The sequence below is a fragment of the Colossoma macropomum genome, unplaced genomic scaffold, assembly GCF_904425465.1.
Source record: "Colossoma macropomum unplaced genomic scaffold, Colossoma_macropomum, whole genome shotgun sequence".
NCBI lineage: Eukaryota > Metazoa > Chordata > Actinopteri > Characiformes > Serrasalmidae > Colossoma > Colossoma macropomum.
In genome coordinates, this window is record NW_023494799.1 from 32,796,673 (window position 1) to 32,820,397 (window position 23,725).

Sequence of the window (23,725 nt, forward strand, 5' to 3'; positions counted from 1 at the left end):
AAATGGACAATGAGCACACAAACAAACACTAACAGCATGGCAAAGAGGTGAATCTGCTCTGAGGAGGAGAGAAGAGTGTTTTTAAAAGGGACTTTTCAGCTCTTACAGAGACAGATGTCCAAAAAAGGCTACAGCCTTTCTAAATGGAAAGTGCCCAAACAGCTCTACATGGCAGAGATACATCTTCTCTCGCATAACATTTCCAATGGAGAATAATAATGATAATAAAAAAAGAAAATTTCTATATCAGTAGGTTATGGGGAAGTCAGAGAAGCCATTGGTACACAAGTTATGACATACATGAAATTAGAGACGGAAACATGTCAAACACCTTGACCCAAAATGTTTGGCTTCTTATGGGGAAGAATTACCACCAGAGTGGCTCAAACTTTTTTCGCTACAAATAAATGAAGGAAAAACACAGCAACACCTTACAAGCCGTAAAACAGGCCAATAATCCCCATTTATGAATGCACAAAACTTGTTACTGCTGCACTCACATTACAGTAAATCTGGTGGTGCGTTTTATGAATCTGGCCCTTTGTTTAATCTCATCAAGAGGATTTATTTTTTTTACTTGTAATTATAATGTCATGATGGTAAGCAAATACCATTAAGTTTTATTCATTTTTAATGAGTCTTAATGAAAAATGTAACTGAGTGGACCTTTAACTTACCATCGTACTGCCTGACCAGATCTTGTTTCCAAGTTATCAAGTTAAGAAAGGCTGCAGCCTCTGAGGAAAAAGTGATCTGGATGAATGGACCAATTTCAAATAAATAAAGAAGTAGATAAATAATACGAAAACTAATTCCATATGAATTTCAGATGTTCGCAAAATGATTTTGGCAGCTTGAGAAGACTAGAAAAAAAATAATGTATGAATTGCATTGTGGGATTTGTATTCTTCTCTGTGGGTCAAAATAAACAATATTTAACTTTAAATTGTAGCACATGTTGTCCTGTTACTGTAAACCACTGTGAAATAAGAAAATTAAACACTGTAAGGCTGTTTTAAAAACTTTTATTTTTATTCACAGAGCACATAAAAACTGACAGCAACTTTTAAGCAACATAGTGGTTTTACAATAGAAATTCAAGACTTACAAAATATCCATTTAAACATTTACAATAAACCAACAAAAAGCGCAACATAAAGACCTACAAACTCACCAGAAACTACAATAAATGTGTAGGTCAATCCTACTTCAGTATTCTGTTTTAAATGTGAAACAGACTGCAGGAGGTAGGTTAAACCAAAACCCTCTCCGAGTTAAACATCTTTTTGTACAATAATCAAATATTCATCTTAGTAAGCTATGTTAAAGTGAACATGGTAAGACTATTTAATACAATTCTCATTTCTTTGAGGATCAGTAAAATTCTTCCACAGGTGTGGTCAGTAACATAATACATCATCATTTTCATCATTCCTGCTCACTGAGCTCATGTAAACATCAATACTGTAAGCAGTGATGGAGTCAATGAGTTAAATCTGCCATTAGGTTAGCTAGAAGTTTCAGAGGCAGCTTTAGCCTTCTTTTTAACAGAGCAGTCACACAGCATCCTTTCCAAAAAAGGCACTGTTACAGTCAAAGCTGTATATTATTAATGAAGTAGCTTCGTAAAAGTAGCTTTAGTGGAACGAACGGATGTGCAGGAGCTCAGATTATGAAACTATATACTGCAAGAGTTAGTTTTAATTAATCAACACTGATTATAAGCAAGAAATAATTTAACACAACAAGTTTTCTATAAATCTTGTATTAAGATTAATAGTTAATTCTGTTTTTAGAAGTTCATCCACCAATTTTTCCAAAATTTCTGCATTAATCAATTGTTGAGATGTAAACAGCTTTTATATGTAATACTAGCAATACAGTGGTAAATCAAAAAAAAAAAAAAAACTATTTTGGGTACTATTTTGTCTTATAACACCCTACAAAACATCTTTGTGATTAATGTATTAAAAAAAAATACATTTTAGGCCAAAACCTTATTTCTGTGAGGTAGCTTTCAGAGGACTTAAACTGACAGACAGACATCTGGTTCCTGTCACCACCATTGTGAACAATTCTGACTTAGCAAGTTTCTCTAGAATGGAGCATTTCACATCAAACCACTCTGAATGACTGTTTATATTGTAACAATGTTATTATACAGATTTTTTTTTTAAATTGGGTGGAATTTTGCTTCTTAAAAATCTCATTATCCCAACCAAGCCTACATGCTTGTTCACTACAGTCTTGAAAAACTGCCATGTATTGCTTGGGTTGACTACCTGAGAGGACAAATGCAAGGTGCAAACAGCTAACACTGAAACCACTTACCACTCAAACACTGTCTTAAACCCACAATTTATTCCCTCAAAGAAACATTCCACTTTTTTTTTTTTTGCAGTCAAGTCTTGTTATGACGTCTATTTGTCTCATTAGACCAAGCATTAGTTACATAACTAATTTATTATTTTATTTATTCTTATCTTATTTTCCAGTTGCACAAAGCTTGGTGTTTTTCTACAGGATTAAGACTTTTAATTTTTGGGTGGAATGTTCCTGAAGGCAGGATTTAGTCTGAAGCAAAAACAACAGTTCACTATGTTGCTTTACTTTTCTTCCTTGCTTTGGCGTAGCCTCGTCCAAACCACCCACCCTTTATTACATTCTCTTCAGCTTTACTGCTTGAATTCGGCACAGAGTCCACCAAACCAGCTGGGGGCACTAGCATTTTACGAGTGTGACTGTGCTCTTCATCTGGTCTGAGGGGGGTAGCTACACTGAAGATGGGGTCCTCTGTTCTGTTATTGAAATAAACACTGATTAGTGATAAGTACGCTTAAACAGAGATGTAAAAAGGTAATTTCTTAACCTGGAATGCTGGACAACTACATACATAAATCAAGCATTTCACTATATAGTGTTATTATTTCATGTTAGCTGCACTGTAGTATCTCCAAAATACTACCTTACTGAAAATCTTTCAAGAGAGTGAAAAACAAATGTCTTAATTTTGAATGGAAGTTGATGGAACAAGATTGGTTTTTAGGGCATTTCTCTTAATCTGTTTATCATGATATTTTAACACAATGTAGAGAACAGAGATAGGCTCCTGCACCCCCCGCGACCCAGAAGGATTTAGATGATGTGTATGTGCGTGTGTGTGTGTGTGTGTGTGTTTGTGTGTGTGTGTGTGTGTAGGGTACAGATGGCATTTTCCAATTCGACAAAAAATTAAGATAAAACATTTTGCTCTGACAGAGACGCTATGCTAGTACTTTCTGTTACACAAAGTTTAAAATTTAAAGAAACACTATGTAAGATTCGGGGGTTTGGAGACCTCTCTGGTGGAAATGTGTAATTGCATGCAATGTGCAGAAGAACATTTTGCAACTTTGGTTGTTCAAACAGAAGGGAAATGTCTGCAGCCATGTTAAGTGAAGACAAATGTTGATGTGAATTTTGAAAAGAAATCCCAATAAGTGAATTAACTTATAAAAACAATTGTGATTCAAATTGTAAATAAATGCCACCAAAAAGGTACGTAAACACCATTTGAGCTCCACTGCATCTGTATTAGTAAACACTATAGTACACAGCGTAAAGGTGACCAATAAGACACTGAGAGGGTTACTTGCCTGTTATAGGTTGGTATTTCCATATCCAGCAGTTCCATTAGAAGACGCATTACGTCGTCACATTTTCCATGAATTTTCAGAGTGGCCAGTTCATCTTTTGGTGTCCACTAAGAAAGAAAGAAATAGTTTATTTATTTATCTTTAAATCAACATATGAGTCAATTAGGACTCACTATTATTAGTCTTTTCTCCATGTGCTGACATCAGGACACAAACATGGTGAAGGCAATTTTACCTGTAAGTTGACGATATATAGCTTTGGTCTTTTAGCTGCTGGCCTTTTCATGCACCACAAGCAAGCATACTTCTTCAGGACCTGCCGGAGGACCACATGCAAAATCAGAGACGTCACCAAAGATCAGAACAGGAACGTGTAGAAACAGAATGTGAAAGTCGCTGCCCCACCTTCAGACTGGAGCCGAGGCAGAGGATGAGGTCTGCCTGCTGTGCTGCCTCAGCAGCTCCTTTCCAGTTCAGAGGCTGTTCCAGTGTGCCCCGCTCGCCGAAATGCACGATAGTGTCCCTCAGCTCCCCACCGCAGTGTGGACACCTCCGGCCTGTCCCGTGCCTGTGCAGCGCAGTGCGCTCCGTCACATCAAACAGTCGGATCACCTCCCGTGCCGGAGAGCACGAGAGGCACACCTGTTTGGAATGAAGGGGCATGTTTAAGCAGGGGTGATAAGAGTATACACAATGACCAAAGAAGGCAACGCACCAATATTTCTAAAAGCAAGTGAAAAATCTAACATACACAAATTTGCCGTTACTCCAAAACACGGTCAGTCAGCCAAGATACTGGTCTCAAATTATGATTTAATCTTAAATACACTTGCATATGTTGGTTTTGACACTGTATATTTACTGTTAAAAGTTTGTTGCATAGCTAAAAACAGTACTAACAGTCATTGTGAAGCCAAAATTTTGTCAATACTTTTGTCCATTTTTAGAGATTACAGAAAGTCACAGTATCAGAAACCACAAAAGCAAATCTGTTTCAGATTATTTAATAACTCAACATGGTTTGAGGCAAATGTCTGAAGATTGTTATGATTTTATAGACTTTGCATCATGTCTTGGCTAGTGGGCTACATTTGGGGTAAGGGGAAAATTAAATTACATTGTTTATTTGCCAAGTATAAAATTAAAACATGCCAGTTTGAAAACAAAGTATTTTATTTATATTTATTATTATCCTGCTGTGTAAGAAACTGAATAAGCAAGCAAAGATTTTGTTCTTTGATAACTAATGATTTGGTCAGTGATGGACATCTATAAAGAAGTGAGCGTCACCTCTATGAACATATTCCCATGTAGCTCAGAGAGGGCGTGTCTGGGAAGGCCACTGCGCAGGTGGAGACCGTCACAGTTCTGGGAGACCACATGCTGAACCTGTCAATTAATATGCACACAGTGTTAGAAGCATATTATATACATAGGTAGTAAAAATGCACCATGTCAGTGCAATAAATGGGAAACTTTACTTGCTCTTATTGGTCCAATTGGAATTAGGGGTGGGCAATACAACAATATTCATCATTATAGTGATAAATCATGCCACAATTTGTTTGAGTTTAGTGCTGTACAGTATGTGAAACACTTCATATTTTACAGTACTTCTTTTTAAAACGTGACACTATTGGTTTTATTTTCTAGTTTTAACTTACCAAAAGACATAAAAAGTAGACAGTGTAATGGATATTTTGTATTATAAAATATCTTTAAGTATTGTGATGTTGTATTTTTAGGGGATGACCAGTACGGGAACTGTGGGCCAATATCTGGTCTTTTCCATGTATATATCTGCTGATGCCGAAACAAACATTTATAAAATGTAGAAATAAGGTCTAAATTTTTTTCTGCAGGATTACAAATGCAATAAAATGAACAAAATGCACAGTAACCCAGCATCGCCTAAACATCCTGCTCATCTGGAGTACAATAACTTTGTCATCCTATATCGATTTGAAACATCAGTTAAATATAAACATCTGTCCAACATCAGTAATTTTGTCTAAAGCAAATGTCTGATAATGATATGATTACGATATCACTGCCCAACCCTAATTACTACTGACTACTGATTAGCATTTTCAAATCTTTTCTAACTCACTATAATGGATAGTATTATGGATAACACCACAGGTCTTAAACGCTGGAATGCCATAGTAATACTAACAAGAGTCCTTGGGCAAGGCTCCTCATATTCTATTAATTTACCATTCTATGTACCTCTAGATAAAAGCATCCACTAAATGTCTAAATGTTTACAATAATTGGTTTGGCAGTGTACTGTAAATCCATTACTAAAACTGAACAAAACTACCAAAACTAAACATAAACTTCTGAAAGCAACTATGTCTTGGTAATGTAAATCAATTATACATCTTTCACAGACAAATACCAACAAGCATAAACCAGGTTTTACAACACACGGTTTTAAGCCTTCTCATTTTTTCCAAGACGATTCCAGCCTTATTTTAGCTTTATTTTAGCTTTATTTTATTGTACATACCATTTTAACTTTGTGTAACATCCGGATACACATGTGAGTCAAAGTTGGTTCTGCATCACTGAGATCAGAAGCCCTGTGGAACAGAGAAATAATTTTCAGGTGATCCTAAAAGTCCTGTATCTCACTGAAAAATGAAGTTGTATGCTAAAAAACACTCACGCAACAGTCCGTCCTTTCTGTAGCTGTGTCCATACTCCGTTTGGGCCGCGGTAATCGGGGATGGACGCAGCCTGGCAATCATTAAAAGGCATTAGAAACTTTCATGACGTGTGCAGTATACAAAGCAAAACCACTGTGACCGATGCTGACAGTACCGTGCTGATACCGGCTCCTGTGTAGATAACAGCATGTTGGGCTTGTCGCATCGCTTCAGCCAGCTGTTTCACTTTGGTTCTCAGATCATCAGCATCATCAAATAGCTGCAACCAGCACAGCACAACAACAAAGAGGCAGACTGATGATCAAAGTAGTAAAAATTCCAAAGTATTTAATGACAGAATATAAAAATAATGGTTAAAGGGCCCATACTTGTTTTGAATTCCCAGCTTTTGTGATGTCACAATAAACTGCATTTACATAGCTCTGCCCATTCAGTCTGCAATTCATGTGTTTCAACCCAGACTGCTTTTTAAACAGGGCAAAATACAGAGCAGCCAATGACAACAGAGCTTATTAACATTCAGTGGTCTTAAAGGCACAGCAACAAAAACAGCCTGTTTAATTCTAAAGGATAAAGAAAAGTTGGAAAATGGTCATACAGAAATGAATTATAATTGGACTTCAAGGACAAAAATAAAACGCAAGGAAAGTAAAAGCTATGGGCCTTTTAAGCACGACCTCAGAAATGAAACAGGGCTTAAGAAGCAGGTTGCCAAACTCACCTCTTCTTGCTTCCTTTTCAGGATGTTTCTCCGGATCTGTCGCTTGCCCAGCTCTTGAACAGTGTCCTGATGACGCTGAAGCAGAGCACACTCCTCTTCAGTTCGCTCACATTCAGATTTCTTCAGTATTCTGGCCACCTGTACAAAACCAGATTGACCAGCAGAGTGTAGTACTGCTGCACAAGTGAAAAATGCCAGTTCACCAGATATGGATTAAGTCTAATCTTAGACTAAACTGCTTTCCCAGAACTAGATAAAGCCTAAGCCTGGACTAAAAAGAATTCCCTGTGATGTTCCACCATTGGTACTGCAATTTAGTCCAAGACTAGGTTTCATCAATGTCTAGAAAACTGACCCAGATTAATGTGATTTACCAGGAGGGCTTCCAGGAAACTCTCCATTCATTGTTTCCCACTTACATTAACGTGGCTCTTTCATATATATTCTGTAAACACTGTCCATTGTATATACCATAGAAATGATCAATATATACCTATCTATTTAACACTATTTAACAAAATCTCGTTGATATGTTTGAAGGTGGAGCGTCTGCAGGCAGCTAGGGCTGTTTTACCGGCTACACTACTGGCTAAAATGAATGTGCTGTACATCCGGCCTATATATTTCTGGAAGAAAATAAAATTGTTTATGTACTGTTCGTGTACTCACCAGTTTAAATGTCTTTCTCTGGGTCTCCTTCTGAATAAGTTTAGCTTTTTCCTGAGCTTTTCTCTCCGCTCGAGAAAGCACAGCATTCTCTGTTTGGGTCTCCATTTTTGTGAGGCTCGTCTTCCTGATCCCAAACAGAACAGACCTTACATTTCAAAACAAAAGTCTCAAACAGCGTTTTGATTTACCACCACTTAACATTTCAAATTGAACGTGAGACTGTAATAAAAAAAATAGAAATATATAATAATAATAATAATAATAATAATAATAATAATAAGAATAATAATAATAATAATAATAACAATAATAATAATAGTCGTTCTATGGTCATGAGTTCATTGTTTTTGCTACTATTTATATGAATAAGACTTCAGCCAACAGAAGATTTAACAGAAGTATAATTAAACAAAGAAATAACTGTAAACGGTATGTTGTAAGGATGTACAATAATATTGGAATCATATTGGTATTGGTGCATATAAAATCGATGTCTATGGAGCCTAACATATTGAAAATATTGGAGCTCAACGTGTTAAATTTCCATAAGAGTACATTCCGAATATGCTAAAAGCGGCAACAAAAAAGCTTTTTCTTTTGGAAACACATTTATGTCATATGTTTTTGCTTTTTACCTTCTACGTTTTTTTTTACCCATGGAAACCTTTATTTTGAAAACCATTCACTAAAGTCTGTTTTCTGATGCTGCGATTTAGATGCAAAACGGTGGAGATTTGCGACGCTTTAAAAGCTTCTGTTTGAGAATAACGAACAAACCCGCTGAATTTGGACCCTCTCATATGACACCGTGCTCAGAACACATTTAAACTCTTATGACCTGACCGACTGCAGCGCGATTTAACAGTTGAAATTTGAGGCTCTGACGAGCTAACGCTAACCAGCCAGCTAACGCTAGTAAACAGCGGGGCCTGATAATGAACACCAACACGAATGTGGTTCAGGTGACCAATGTTTCTCCAAGCGCCACCTCGGAGCAGATGAGGACACTTTTCGGCTTCCTGGGGAGTATTGAAGAGCTTAAACTGTTCCCACCTGAGTGAGTAGCTACAACATGCAGTCCGCCAGCGTTGGTTTAACGTCCTAGCTTGCTAGTTGTCACCACTGCCGCGCTGTGAAACTGAACGTAGCCGTAATATTTCCTAACACCGAGCTCTCACTTTGTTCGCCAGACGGTCAGACAGCTTCTTTCTGCTCAACTAGTTCATGATTCTTTTCATGCTAACGTAGTGAGTCGGTTTCAGGTAACATCTTGGACACCTTGCTAAGCTCAAGGAAACTTCTGTTCCATTAGTATTAAAGCTCCTCATTATTTCCCCTGCCTGGCTGTATAAGTCGCAAAAGAAGGTTGAATCGCGTAGACTGCGATTCTTGCTGTAGAGGCAATAGATCTAGTTGCTTAAATTGCCCATATGCTGCATTTTCTAGTATTTTCTTTTTTCCCCAAGTGGTATTATGTATGTGTTTTTACATGATCTCTCTCTGTCCTTTAGAATTAATGGCTGTTTTTTACTGTGCCTTTAAGACTAACATATGTAAATGATCAGTGTTCTGATTGGCTGTGTTGTAGCTGTTATGCCTGGCGAACTAAGCTGCTTAGTAGAAGTATCTTCACTTTTTGTGACATCACAAAAACAGTGAATTCAAAACAGGCTGTTTTTGCAGCTTAGTTTCCACCTATGAACTGAGGAGTGATACCGTTTGGAAAACTTAACAGTGATTACATACATTGAGTTCTTTCAAAGCCTTGAGGGGAAAAAATAGGTTTTCAATTATATGAGCCTTTCAATTCTCAGACTAACCTTGAATTACTAAAAATGTGGTTAACCAAAAGTGGAGGTCTTCCATTAGGGAATCTATACATCCAATCATAATGTGCTTTCTGTGTTCATACAAGTATCTAAGTGGTTGACCAACTGACCTAAGTGTAGTGGAAGGTTCATCCGTGTAAGGCAGTAGCAAACCTGGTTAACCATGTTAGTGCCTCAGCAATGTGAAAAGACTGGCATGTTAATTTGACCCCCAGAGGTTTAATTTAAGTAATATTGGAATCATGATGGTATCAGTGCATATAAAATCGATGTTTATGGAGCCTATTATATCAGAAATATTGGAACTCAGCGTCATAAATTTCCATATAAGTACATTCTGAATATGCAGATAGTGGCAACAAAAAAGCTTTTTCCTTTGGAAATTCATTTATGTCATCTGTTTTTTAAATCCATGTAAGGCAATAGTAAACCTGGTTAACCATGTTAGTGCCTCAGCAATGTGAAAAGACTGGCATGTTAATTTGACCCCCAGAGGTTTCATTTAACTGACTAATTTTTGAAGAAAATCAGTACTTTTAGTCACGGTAGTCAGAGTCTGACCTCTGACGAATGGTCTTTTGACTCACTGGACACAAATTCCCACAGACACGCTTAAAAATCTTGTGGAAAACCTTCCCAGAAGATCAGACTAACTCAATACTAATGCCTATGATTTTGGAATGGGATGTCCAAGAAGCTTATATAGGTTTGACAGTCAGGTGTCCACATACTTTTGGCCATATGGTGTGTTATTGAGTAGAACACAGCATTTAAACATTAGGGGTGTATTGTCCCTAGTAGCTAACTTGTATTCTGCTTTTTGTTATTTTTCATCTGTCCAAAAACATCAGGTCATAACTCCACATCATAACTGCAGTTCAGGTAGGACTTGCCATGGAGTTCATTTAACGGCAGATGTAGAGAGCTGGGATGGAGCGTCTCAAATAAACTACACAGAATTTGTTTAGGCTGTGCAAAATGTTTAAGCGGGTTTGATTGGAGAAGGTGTGTCTAAATGTTAGGGCTGTATGTACATCTTGCAAAAGCCTTTATATTTTCTTCCAGTGATTCTCCCTTGCCTGTGACTTCACGTGTCTGTTTTGTAAAGTTCCTCGAATCTGAATCAGTTGGAGTTTCCCAGCATCTGACGAACACGGTCTTCGTGGACAGAGCCTTGATCGTCGTCCCATTTGCTGAAGGTTTGTGCCCATCTTTAAAACAGCAGGGTGCTCGGTTGTATGTGATATTTTGACATTGACACATGATCCAACCCTTTAGACCCCCACAGTCTTGGATATTGAGAGTAACTTCAATGGCCACCATTCAGCACATTAATGTGTATGTTTATTAAACACACAGATGTTGCGTGAGCTGAAGATTGGTCTGAATGAACAGATCAGTTCCCAGCTCACGTTTGCTCACGGCGTTTTTACTTCCGTTTTTTGGTAAACTTCTCTCTCTGTGATTTGTGTGTGTGATTTTTGTAGTGGTCAAGGCAATTGCAGAGCCGGCTGGTGACTGACAGGTCCTGTCAACTGTCAACATGGAACTGTAGAAAAAAATAAAGGCCATCAAGTGTTGAGCCCACAAGCTGTCCTGCTGTAAAACTATATTGCTTTGTTACATATGTGTCTCTTTGATGTTTTCCTGAGGATGTAAAATGAGTTCGGATGCATTAAGTTGTACAGTATGCATATAGAATGAATTTTAAAGGAGTATTTCAGCACTTTGTTGATCTGCATCATACTGTCAGTTACCTTGAACATTAGTTTCGATGTATTTTCCTGTATAAAGGAAAAAAGAACAGAGAAACCTTTTAACTCAATACATGTTTATAACAGAAGCCATTGGGCAGTTGCTGAATTTCCTCAATAAACATTTATGCGAAATGTATAATTGTGGAACACTTCCATATATTCTTCAGTCAACAAGATCTGTAGATGAAATATTTGTAAATTACGTCTGGGTGATTCATTCTGTCAGAGATGAGAATTTATGGTTATTCATCACATGCTCCATCTGATCGTGATTGATACCAAAAAACCTTTGGGAAAGTGAAGGAAACCAGTAACTGGAATGTTGGATAAAACTTGGTAACAATAGCTTTTGTAAGCTGTCTGATCCTGAAGTCCTGTATTGTCAGTGTAACAGTAAAAATTTATCATTATATTGTAACATATTTCAGATGTTTATCCACAGAATTCAGCAACTGCATATTGGCTTCTATCATAGTATATACAGGTTTTCTGTTCTTTATATAGGGAGTATTTAGGGATGGGCAATATGGTATTTATTGTTATTGTCATATCGTATATTGTGGATATAGTCTCTACTTGAGCAACTGCTGGTATCATTACAAAGAGAGCAAAATTAGTTCTGTTTTAATAAGATTTAGTGTCGTACAGTATGTGAAAGGCTAAATATTGTTTGTATAAAATCATTATATTCATAGGTTTTTAAAAAACTTTTTAAATGTGGTACTACTGATGATTTTTGGTCTGTTCCAACTTAAGAAGCCTCAGAAAAACTAAATACTGTGATTCATGTAGAGCCTGTTTACACCTTGCATTAACATCTGTTTCGTGTCCAGATCGTATCTAGATGAACTTAGGCTGGATTCTGTTTACACATTTTGCAAAAATCGGTCTTCAGTTTGACCAAATGAGGTCCGATTCAGCTTTTTTCTGTATAAAAAGCACGTCAGCACATAGTCGTTTTTGTTTCGGTTTCCCCCAGTTAGAGGACCACCTTGGCCTGTACACTTTTACTGGCCCAGAGTGCATGAAGGCTCTTGATCTCGGCCTAATTTCAGCCTTGTTTTTCCTCCATCTTTCGTTTCATTATTTGTTCTCTCACCTGTTAGTCAGCCCTCAGCGGACACTTTTCCACTCACATAATTAGATCGAAAACTCATTCTGTTTACACTTGGTAAACATGGTCAAGATCCGTTTCTGACCAACTCTGAATGTGGTTTGAGTGATCTGATTATAATCTGCTCACAGTGCGTCCTGGGAGTGTTTACATCTGGCTTTTCATGCGATCAAGTTAAATCTGAACGTGATCTGATCACCAAAAACACGTCAATGTGAGGTGTGAACAGGCACGTAGTGTATTGTGAAAATGACAAGGTATCGTGATGATATGCTTTTGTCATATTGCCCAGCCCTAAGAGTATAGAGAGATCTATAGAAAGCTGCTGTCTGTAGTAAACAGTTTTGCAGTGTAGACACTTTTCATGTGGCGTTTTTCCACTGGGCAGTGCGATAATCCGTCATCACACATTTCATTGTCGTTTCCTCTACCAAGTGAGCTGTACTGTATCTGCGTACCCATGATGAGTTCACTTACCCTTCTTGACGAGTACCAAGCATGCCAAGCCAGAGCGTATGGGTGGAGCTGGTAATAGTGCAAACCACTGACTGGTCAAACGTAAAGATCACAGAATCATCAGTCGGTGCCCCTGGAGTCCAGTAAAAATGGACAATGACATGATAAAACTAAATACATAATAAAAGATAAATTAGAGCTTAACTCCTCCATTGTTGCTACTTTTGCGTTTTCTATTAACACTACTTGCATGTGAGAAATCATTATGTCCACACAAGCTAAACAGGGCTCTTCCTACATTCACAGTCCTGGTACGCAATGGGGTACGAATAGTTCTGGGTTTGGTTTTGTAACCATACTGTGCTGTAGTGTACTGCCCAGTGGAAAACCGCCAGTAGTGGGTGGGTTGAAAAATGCCAGAGTTTTCCTTTAAGTCTAAAGGTTTTGCATGCAATTGTGGAGCTGTAAGCTCTGGGGTTGGTAAATGCACATTTGCATTGCAATTTAAGGCACTTTTCCCACTTATTCTCACTGTGGGCTTTTTCTGCGTTTACATGCATTATTCTCCATCTGACACAGTTCAGTCATTACAGTCAGTGTGATGGTCTAGAATGTCCTGTTGATCCTCTCCACATGACTCAAAAGGCTGAAAACCTTTTTTTTAACAGTGGTTTTCTGTTTTTTTTGTTGTTTTTGTTTTTTTTGTGTCTTCCAGTTGTTTTCCCTGGTTCTGCCAGTTCTAAAAACCAGACCCAGCAGAAAAAACCACCCAGCAGTTTGCAGCTTGTCCTGTTTCTCAAGTGTTCTTCTCTCTCTCTCTCTCTCTCTCTCTCTCTCTCTCTCTCATTCTTGTGCTTCTGCAATTCAGCACAGATAATCAATTTGTGTGCAGTAAAACGTTAATTGCAGATTTGCTTCATCGCTCCATGGATTCCATGCATCACAAAAATGCCATTATTTAACTCTCTTTTCATTTTCCTCTTCAGCATTTGGCAAACTCTAAACTCTATAGTGGAGGTAAAGTGCGCTTTTGCTGGCAGGACACTCTCATTCAATCCTGCTTTTTCAGCACATACAGTACTGTGCAGAAGTCAGAGACCCCCCTTCATTTATTTCATTTCTAGCTAAAATGGCCATTAAATACAAATTATTAGTTGTTCAGGAGGAAAATAGTAAAAGTATATGTTACAGAAATATACACAAAAGGCTTAACTAAATATAACTTAAACTTTCAGCATTTAATGTATCCACTCTTTGCCTTCAGTACAGCTTTAGTTCCTTTCAAGAGAAATCTGCAGGAATATTGTTCCACACCTTCCAAGTTCAGTCTTAGAAGTTGGTTGCATTTTCTGCTTCCAAGTGATCCCAAACACATTTAGTGATGTTGAGGTCTGGGCTCTGGGATGGTCAGTCCATTGTTCTGGGAACACCAGCAGCTTCTTTGTGTGATTTAAAAAATGTTATTCTTTTTTGTCTATTTCCTTTTCTCAGTAAGGGCCTCCTGACAGCTACACCTGTGGATTTTTTCAGATCTGAAGTTAGAGTGGAGCTTGATTTTCTCCTCTCTCTCAAAGATGAAAGCTTTAAGTGCTATTTATCTGATGAGGACAGTTTTGGTGGTCTGCCAGGTCTTTCAGGTGGTTGTTAGGAGTTGTCTGAGTATCTTCTAATCACTTTTTGAACTCCAGTTCCGCTTATTTATTTAATATGCCTTATGCATAGATTATCTTACATTAAATCCCCTCAGAAATGTTTATGGGAAAAAATAATCAGTTGTGCTTAATGGCTGTTTTCACTGAAAAATAAATAAATGAAGGATGGGCTTTTGCACAGCGCTGTAAGTTGCACTCTTATCTGCACTTGAAAGGCCCTACATGATGTTATCTGAGCACATTTATGGACACCAGCAAAAGCCTTTTGAAAAAAAATAATATTTGCTAGATTTGATTTTGTGTAGTTAGAGTAAATCAACCCATTAGTAATGAACTGTCATGTGATGTTGACCCCCGAATCATAAACTCTGTTTTGTCTATCTTGATGTTTCTGTGTGCTTTGTAGCGAAGCAGCCGACGTGAGTCGCTTGTTCATAAAACAGCTAATGAAACAGAGCACATCCCACTGGACAGCCGGCTGTGCTTGCTTACATTTGGTTCATGACTTAAAAAAACAAGTTCAGGTGATAACATCTTGGCAGTGTGTCTAGTGACTGTATTTTTCTCTTTGTAGTATCATGCAATTATGTTTCTGTAAAGGGACCTCATCTCATAGATACATCTGAAAATCGAGTTTTGATGTCAAATGTAGACTTGGAAAAACTATACTGTCTTGACTTTGTGGGTCTGTTTGTGTTGCGAATGTTCCAAAGGTCTCGTTTTAATTACTTTATCTTTCTTTTTTTACCCCTACGCTGCAGGAGTTATTCCTGATGAGTCTAAAGCTCTGTCACTGCTTGCTCCAGCCAATGCCGTTGCAGGATTGCTGCCAGGGGGCGGGCTTCTCCCCACACCCAATCCAGTGCCATCTGTAAGCATTGCTCATTCTCTGACATACATTCTGTATAGATTCATGACAAGAATGTGTGTGTGTGTGTGTGTGTGTGTGTGTGTGTGTGTGTGTGTGTGTGTGTGTGTGTGTATATATATATATATATATATATATATATATATACACACACACACACACACACAACAGTTAGTTCCAGCTACGCAGGCTGATTGGTTGAGAAGCGTTCTAACCGTTATTTCGCCATAACAACGACTTTGACAGCTGTAGGAGACGCTCAAGCCATTTGAACGTTTTTGCCACAAACAGAAAATGGACACTTCTAAGATCACATTTGACCGGCAGCCGATTTGGTCAGACTCTGAAGATGAGACTACACTAAATTCCCAAACTGTCATCACCACTGAGCAGCTTTTCAGATATGCAGTTACTATACAATGGTTGTAATTGTTGGCAGGTTGTATATAATTGGTCTAAATCAGTTTTTTAACGATAAATGTAGTTGTTCAGTGTTCTCATGATACCCATGATGCATTCAGAAATATGTATTGTGACAGAATGTATCACGATAATGGTAATATATCATCATATCATTCACCCCTAATTACTGATTCACCATTTTAACATATTGCAAGGTGTTCTGCAGTCACAATATATTGCATTATAGTCTTAATACAAGTATTAAGGACTGGATTAAGAATCACTGCTCTAGAGCAAGGGTTCATGTATTGTTCTCAACTTTTTGTTTTCTTGTGATCAACAGATTGGCGGTGTTCCTCTTGGCGGTCTTGGAGGGCCTGCCATAGATGCAATGGCTGCTTTGGGCATGCCTGGACCCAACATGAACCCTCAGGTTTGACACAAAGATTCTTCTCAGAGCTCCTTAAAATAGCAACCGCCGCACCTTGTGGTTAGGTTATGCTCATTGGGTCAAACCACCATCTTGATTCTTTTCTCTTTAGTCTTTGTCAGCAGAACAGCTGATGAAGATTATGGCGTCAATGGATCCCAAGTACGCATTTGATTATTGTCTTTGAGTTAATCCAGTTTTATTTTATAAGCATTTTGTTTTGTAGTCTTCACTCAGGCCTTAATAAATGATCACAGAGTACAGTAACCTACATCACTCAGATGCTCCTTTTGCAGGTTGAACCCTATGGCTGCTGGTTTAAACCTGAATCCTGGACTAAAAGCAGATGCCTCAAACAAGGAGATTGAGGAGGCCATGAAGAGGGTGAGAGAGGCCCAGTCACTCATCTCTGCTGCCATCGAGCCTGGAAGTGAGTTGTAACATCCATATTTCTATGAGAAAATCAGGCTTTGTAGCAGTGCCAAAGCATACCATTCAACAGATCAAGCTTTTTTTATATGGACGACTGTATTGCATGTGAAATTCATATGAATATCCCTTTTAGATAAGAAAGATGACAAAAGGAAGCATTCACGATCAAGGTCAAGGTCACGGAGGAGGAGATCAAGGTCCCGCTCCAAATACAGGTCCGGAAAAAACCTTTAGAAAGACTGTAGAGCATCTCAAGTTAGACAGTGTGGCATGAGTGCTACCACTTGTGATTCTCTGAGCTGGAGGCTTTTAATTGTTATTTCCATAAAATGCTCCCTGTTGCAGGCGCTCCAAGAGCCGATCCCGGCGGAGGTCGCGCTCCAGGAGCAAGAGGAGGTCAAAGAGCCCCAGAAGGAGGAGATCTCACTCCAAGGACAGGAGCAGACGTTCTAGGTCAAGGTAGGTAGAGCAGCAATGGAGGTCACTGTCTGCAAGATTAGTTTTAGGCCTATTAGTATTGGGCAAAAAAAATAAAAATAATTATTAAAAGAAACTATTTTTTCTATATTAATAATGCACATTTGAAGTACTTCACAAACACATGACTGACCAGGAGGTCCTTTCCTGAAAAAAAAAGAACAGTTCTAAGCCCAGTCAACAAAGACTAAGCCAGTGGTCCTGTTCTGTCCTTAGGAAGCCACATATAACAGGGCTTCTTCATCTGGGACATTGTGAGTAAGGAAATCACCTACTGATTTATTTGGTGTTTGTTGCTTTGTATAGGGATCGAAGGAAAGAGGATAAGGGGAGGAAGCGTTCCAAAACTCCGCCGAAAAGCTACAGCAGTGCCAGACGCTCCCGCAGCACCAGCCGGTAGGTTCACGGCAGCATTTCAGCATATAGCATCTCAGGCATGGCGTGAAGTGTAGCTATCCGCACAAACCTTTTGCACCCATTTTACATTTTATTAATATTTGTTTTCTTCTACAACAGTGGTCAGCAAGAGCGTGCATGCATTTTGGTGCTTGCGAAATATTCAGATAACATTTGAAGTAAAACTAAATGATGGAGATGAATAGAATTTGCAATGACAAATTAACAGAGAGCCTCAAAGCTAAAGCTGTTGCCTTAGCTAGTCTCTAAGTTAACCTGTACTCTTAAAAAAAGTTGGTTCTTCAAGGGATCTTTAGTAAAGACACTGGTTCTATATAGAACCATAAACACTCAAAGAACCATTTGCATACTAAGTTCTTTGCATGGTGAAATGGTTCTTCCAATGGATGGAGAATAATGTTTTATATGGCTTCTTGAAAATGGTTCTGGTTCTTTTGAATAGGGTTCTGCTATTTTTACGATGTCAAGCTTGTAACAATAGAAGAACCCTTTTTGATGCTGTATAGAACCATACACATCACATTCTCCATCAATCTGAAGGACGATTTCAGCATGTAAAGTACTGTTTAGGCATGCAAATGTTTTTTTGGGTGTTCATGATTCTGTATAGAACTATTGTCTTCATTCTAACTTTACCCTTTAAGCCTCAAAGAACCATATTCTTTAAAGAGTGTAGTTAGTTACATTGTTGTGATAATAGTTAGAGTTGATGGAGCTAGGAAACCAATAAAAGCAGCTTGTCATTGGGCCATTTACAGTTTTCTCAGATAAAATCAGTAATGATGTTCTTAAAATGCTGTTTTCAAGGTTTCAAGGACCACTATAAACATTCAAGATGCAGTGTTGGATAAAACTAATAGATTTCAGGCTATTAAAGACAATATCAGTTAATGCCAAAAAAGCTTATTGTAAAATATAATTCCATTTGGAAAACAGCAGCCCACTGCTCTACAACCATACGTCCACTCTTCAGATACATGGGATAATCTGTGTCTAGTTTCTGTTTTCAGTTTAAGGTCAGTGTTCTCCTGCACCCTTTCTCTCAGCAGACGACACAGGAGGAGCCGCAGTATGTCTCGCTCACCTAAGAAGTCCAGATCTCCTAAGAGGAGGCTCTCTAGAACTCCTTCTCCCAGGAGGTACAGCTCAGCACTACCAGTGCTACAGATCGTAGATTGATTTTGACCCTTTGACATCCTCATATACATCATCTCTTTCAGGCATAAGAAGGAGAAGAAGAAGGATAAGGAGCGTGATAGGGATCGTGAGCGGGACAGGAGAGACGATCGTGACCGAAACCGAGACAAGAGAGAACGTTCCACCAGCAAGAAGAGCAAAGACAAGGAGAAGGATCGAGACAGGAAGTCCGACGGCGAGAAGAGCGATGTTAAGGTATATAGGCTCCACACATACACTGAGTGTGTAACTGCACGCAGCGTTCTCAATTTCCTCCATTCTCACAGCCTCCTTAACTCAAGCACAAAAGAAATTAAATATTGAAGAATAGATGATTTTATAACAAAATTCTTGTGAGTTCTTATATGAGAATTATGAGTTAGCTAGCTAGCATGGCTAATGCTAATCATGTACACTGTATGGCCAAAAGTATGTGGACTCCCCGCCTAATTATTGAGTTCACATGTTTCAGCCACCCCCATATAAAATCAAGCACATAGCCATGCAGTCTCCATAGATAAACATTGGCAGTATGGATCAGACTGAAGAGCTCAGTGACTTTAAACATGGCACTGTCTTAGGATGCCAAGTGAGTTTGTTCAATTTCAGGCCTACTAGATCTGCCTCAGTTAACTGTAAGTGCTATTATCATTAAATGTAAGCATCTAGGTGCAACAGCAGCTCAGCCACATAGCAGTAGACTGTGCAGATTCACAGAGTGGGGCTGCCGAGTGCTGAAGACGTAGAAATCTCCTATCTTTGGTTGCTTCACTTACCATGGAGTGCTAAACTACCTGTGGACCAACACAAGAACTGTGTGTAAAGTTTGGTGGAGGAGGGATAATGGTCTGTTTTTCAGGGTTTGCATAGTGCCAACAGGGTTTGGGCAAGACCCCTTTTTTCTAGTGAATGGTAATGTTAATGCTACAGGCATACAAAAGCCTTTTAGACAATGATATCACTGCTGTCGGAACTAAACCTTGTATCTCCATTTTTGTCGTTTTTCAGTTTTTGACCTAATTTGAAAATGACTGCTGCCCTTTACATCATGTATAAATTTGATAATGAATGGACCAAAAAAGTGTCCTGAAACTACTTGGGAAAGAAAGTCTGGTTCCATTGACTTGCATTAAAAGTAAAATATGTTTTTCCTTCTCCTGTAAAGTTATTTTTGGAGATATGAGGTTTTGTTCCAACAGCAGTGATGTGCTTCCAACTTTGTAGCAACAGTTTGGGGAAGGCCCTGTTCGGTTCCAGCATGACTGAGCAAGGCTCATAAAGACATGGTTTGACAAGTTTGGTGTGGAGGAACTCCAGTGGCCTGCACCGAGCCCTGACCTCAACCCCACTGGGATTAATTGGAGCGTCTATTCTGAGCCAGGCTTTCTCATCCAGCATCAGTGCCTGACCTCACAAATGCTCTTTTGACTGAATGGGCACAGATTCCTACAAACATACTCCAGAATCTTATGGAGAGCTTTCCCAGAAGAGTGGAGGCTGTTATAGGCAGCTCCATATTAATGTCTATGATTTTGGAAAATGATGTCAAACAAGCTCATACAGGTGTGATGGTCAGGTCTTCACATACTTTTACCTGTATGATGTATATTTAAGGCTCCATTTACAAAGGACTTGTCAGACGCAATAACAATCTTTTGAAAATAGGTGAAAGAGAAGCTACTAGCCACAGATATTTAATGTTGGGCAATGTTATTTTAAGAATTAACTTATTAAAGATTAAACAAAGTGACACAGAGTGCATGATGGGAGTGGTGGACTGAGAGAAGTGCCTGCAGCCATATTATTGCATCTGCTCACAACTTTGGCGATCTCAGACTCCAGGTCTGGGTGATAGGGACGAAAATCTTATCCTGTGTTATAAATCTGGCCCGAATGTGATCTTTTTCTTCATATGTGAGACTGAACAGCAAAAAATACACTGGCCCTTATTTTTCAACACCAAAACAAGCGATGACTCAGGTGCAATTGACGAATCAGCTTCAGTGCATGGAAACCAACAGAAGTACCTTATTTACATATCATTTGCAATGGACACACCCAAATTTACCCTTATATACATACAATTTACACATAGCATGTTCTAATTCATGCAGATGTTCCAGTAGTGCGCCAATGAAACAAAAGTATTCAGCTACACATGAGCCAATGGTTGTTCTCACAGCTGGAATTTGGAGTTGAGCAGGAGGTGCACTGCTCCCCCCACTGGCCAGAGCTTAAGTATCTTAATAATGTGGACAAACAATCATTTGGGCAGGAAATCAGATCTGCAGTCTGAAGGTAGCTTTGCAATGGCTAGCGAGTGTAAGATGCCCACTGCCACGTAGTGTCCTGCAGCAGCAGTTGTTCAAGCCCTTGCTGGTAACACTTGGGTATTCAAACTGGGGTCTTCCCTGCAGGTGACGAGGGATTATGACGAAGAGGAGCAGGGCTATGACAGCGAGCGAGAGGAAGACCGGGAGAGGAGTTCAGACGTGGCTTCGCCCCTGCAGGCGGCCGGACTGCAGGCCGACAGTGCCGACGACGCAGGGAGAGGAGAGTCGGACGGCCCGAGCGACGAGCAGCAAGACGAGGATATGGATATGAGCGACTGACCCCAGCATAGGAAGAGTGGCCATTATTAACCAAGCTGAAATCAGTTCCACATTTTCTCTTGCAATGTTTCTGGTCAGAGTTTGGGTTTGAGTGAATGCTCTTAGTGGTAGACAAGGTCAAAGGCATCTTTTACCAGAATGTCCAGAGCGTTCCTCTCTTTACCCCCCTCTACATCTCTCTCCAAACTACTGTACTCACCGGTGAAACTTAGTCTTAATTACGTACATTTCAACATTTTAGAGTCTTTTCTCCTGTCTGATTTGGAATGGTGTTCTTCATTAGTTAGATATGACACTTTCTCACACTAAAGGCGTCACTGAATCATTCGTGAGATTTCTGGTTATTTGCGTTGAAGAAGAAACTCTAATGCTTCATATAAAAATGCTCAAAGAAGTCAGGTTGTGTTTAAAGTCATCTTTTTATAAATAAAAATCAGGCCTCCTGTTTAAAACGACACTTTTTTGTCGTTTTAAGTCTGAGAATGTGTGCGAAGGTGGTTTGGAGTATCATAGCATCAACATAGCCTTTTTGTGATTTTATTTAAAAATCATAATTGGTAATAATGTTACTGGGCAACAATGATGTTTAATGAGTTTTCTTTAGTTTGTTGCTGTTCACTCAAGTTTGTACATCCATCGTTCTCATCCTCATAGATTGTAGATTATTTGGAGAATGGTTATCTGTGTTGTTTGCAATATGATATATAAATTGAAAATAAAATGTTAACTCTTAAAATGCATCATATGATAGTCATGAGCTTTGTGAAGTACCTTTTGTTAGAAGTGTGAAATTCTAAGTAACTAGCCACTAAAATACTGTCTGTTGTTGCACCATTTTAAAATTTTCACTTCTCCATTTAGAGCTTTAGAAAGAAAGGCTTAACAGCAGGGTCACCCGAGTCTACTCCTGGACTTCTGTTCTTCTAAAGAGTTCAGGTTTTGGCCAAAATCTGATGGAACGGTCTCCAGTTTCGAGACTAGATTATGCTACAGTGCTGTCAAAAAGTATTAGCCCCCTTCCCAGGTTCTTTCATTTTTGCATATCACTGCGGTCGGAACAAAAAATGACTTTAAAAAAAACTTTATAGGAGAAGGAAAAAACACACTTTACTTTTAATGCAACCAGACGTTCCCCACAAAGCATCATCACTTAAATAGAACCTGTCTGGCACTGTGAAGCAGCAAGAAGGTCTCAGAAAAGCAGCACATGGTGCCACATTCTAAAGATTCATGCATTTGCCAAAAAATATCTAGATGACCCCCCCAAGACATTTGGGATAATATTCAGTGGACTGATGAGTCAAGGTTGGAACTTTTTGGAAGGTATGGGTCCAGTAACATCTGGCGTAAAGCTAACACTGCATTCCACCATAAAAACATCATACCAACAGTCATACATGGTGGTGGTACTGTGCTAGTCTGGGGCTGCTTTGCTTGTCGTAAGTGATGAAACCATGAATTCTGCTCTCTTTTAGAAAATCCTAAAAGAGAATGTCTGCCCATCAGTTTGTGACCTAAAGCTCAAGCGCAGTTGGGTTATACAGCAGGACAAGGATCTGAAGCACACAGGCAAGTCCACCTCTGAATAACTCAAAAGTAACAAAATGAAGGTTTTGGAGTGGCCGAGTGAAAGACCTGACTTGAATCCCAGTGAGATGCGGTGGCAAGACCTTAAACGGGCAGTTCATGTTCAAAAACCCTCCAACGTAACCAGACGTTCCAATGTAGCTGAATTAAAAAATTATTCTGCATAGAAGAATGAGCTAAAGTTCCTCCACAGAGATGTAAAAGACTCATCGCAAGTTATTGCAAATGTTTGATTGCAGTTGTTACCGCCAAAGGTGGCACAGCCAGTTATTGGAATTAGAGGGGGGCAATTACTTTTTCACAGGGATGATATACGTTTTGAATAATTCTTAAACCTTCAATAAATGAAAATCATTTAAAAGCTGCATTTTGCGTTTACTCATGTTGTCTTTATCTTCTATTAAAATTAGTTGGATATAAAAACATTTAAATGTGACAAATTGGCAAAAACAGAAGAAATCAGGTGGGGGCAAATACTTTTTCACAGCATTGTATGTTGTTCTTTATTGATTTTAAATTATGAATTTATATGGCTGCCTATCTATGACCAGTCTAAGAGCAGCACAGCATTACCAGCATTTTAGAGAAACTCACCATCTTACATTACTTTACAGTGATGGGAAACGGGGGGGTCACAATGTCTACAACACAAATACAGCCATTTTATATAGTTTGTATATCATCGCTGTCCAAAGAAAAACAAGTATCTCCAAAATAGTAACTTTACAGGAGAGAGAAAAAACGTTTTACTTTCAAGGTAAGCTAATGGAAAGATTTTTTATTATAAGCAATTTTGGAGCATTTCTATTTCTACATTAA

General features: G+C 38.7%; 2 protein-coding genes across 6 annotated transcripts; one reads left to right on the forward strand and one right to left on the reverse strand.

Moving 5' to 3' along the window:
• Window positions 1-762: 762 nt before the first annotated feature.
• sirt7 (sirtuin 7) lies at window positions 763-9,108 on the reverse strand. 2 transcript variants are annotated; one of them, XM_036585873.1, is made up of 11 exons: window positions 8,751-9,108; window positions 7,698-7,821; window positions 7,029-7,166; window positions 6,462-6,566; window positions 6,307-6,377; window positions 6,148-6,220; window positions 4,926-5,024; window positions 4,041-4,277; window positions 3,871-3,951; window positions 3,636-3,742; window positions 763-2,798 (listed from the first exon to the last, which is right to left on the reverse strand). In XM_036585873.1, the coding sequence occupies exons 2-11, from the start codon at window positions 7,800-7,802 to the stop codon at window positions 2,597-2,599; spliced, it is 1,218 nt and encodes a 405-aa protein (XP_036441766.1). In that variant the 5' UTR covers window positions 7,803-7,821; window positions 8,751-9,108; the 3' UTR covers window positions 763-2,596. The 2 variants fall into 2 exon arrangements, with proteins under 2 accessions (XP_036441766.1, XP_036441767.1); XM_036585874.1 differs by having other exon boundaries at window positions 7,698-7,842.
• Window positions 8,369-22,059, forward strand: srsf11 (serine and arginine rich splicing factor 11). Of its 4 annotated transcripts, none has more exons than XM_036585869.1 (12): window positions 8,369-8,754; window positions 10,592-10,725; window positions 15,267-15,376; window positions 16,119-16,208; window positions 16,318-16,367; window positions 16,502-16,635; window positions 16,771-16,852; window positions 16,983-17,096; window positions 17,421-17,510; window positions 18,578-18,670; window positions 18,752-18,923; window positions 21,125-22,059. In XM_036585869.1, the coding sequence occupies exons 1-12, from the start codon at window positions 8,633-8,635 to the stop codon at window positions 21,317-21,319; spliced, it is 1,386 nt and encodes a 461-aa protein (XP_036441762.1). In that variant the 5' UTR covers window positions 8,369-8,632; the 3' UTR covers window positions 21,320-22,059. The 4 variants fall into 4 exon arrangements, with proteins under 4 accessions (XP_036441762.1, XP_036441763.1, XP_036441764.1 ...); XM_036585870.1 differs by having other exon boundaries at window positions 18,581-18,670; XM_036585871.1 differs by having other exon boundaries at window positions 8,628-8,754; window positions 10,378-10,725.
• Window positions 22,060-23,725: the final 1,666 nt, after the last annotated feature.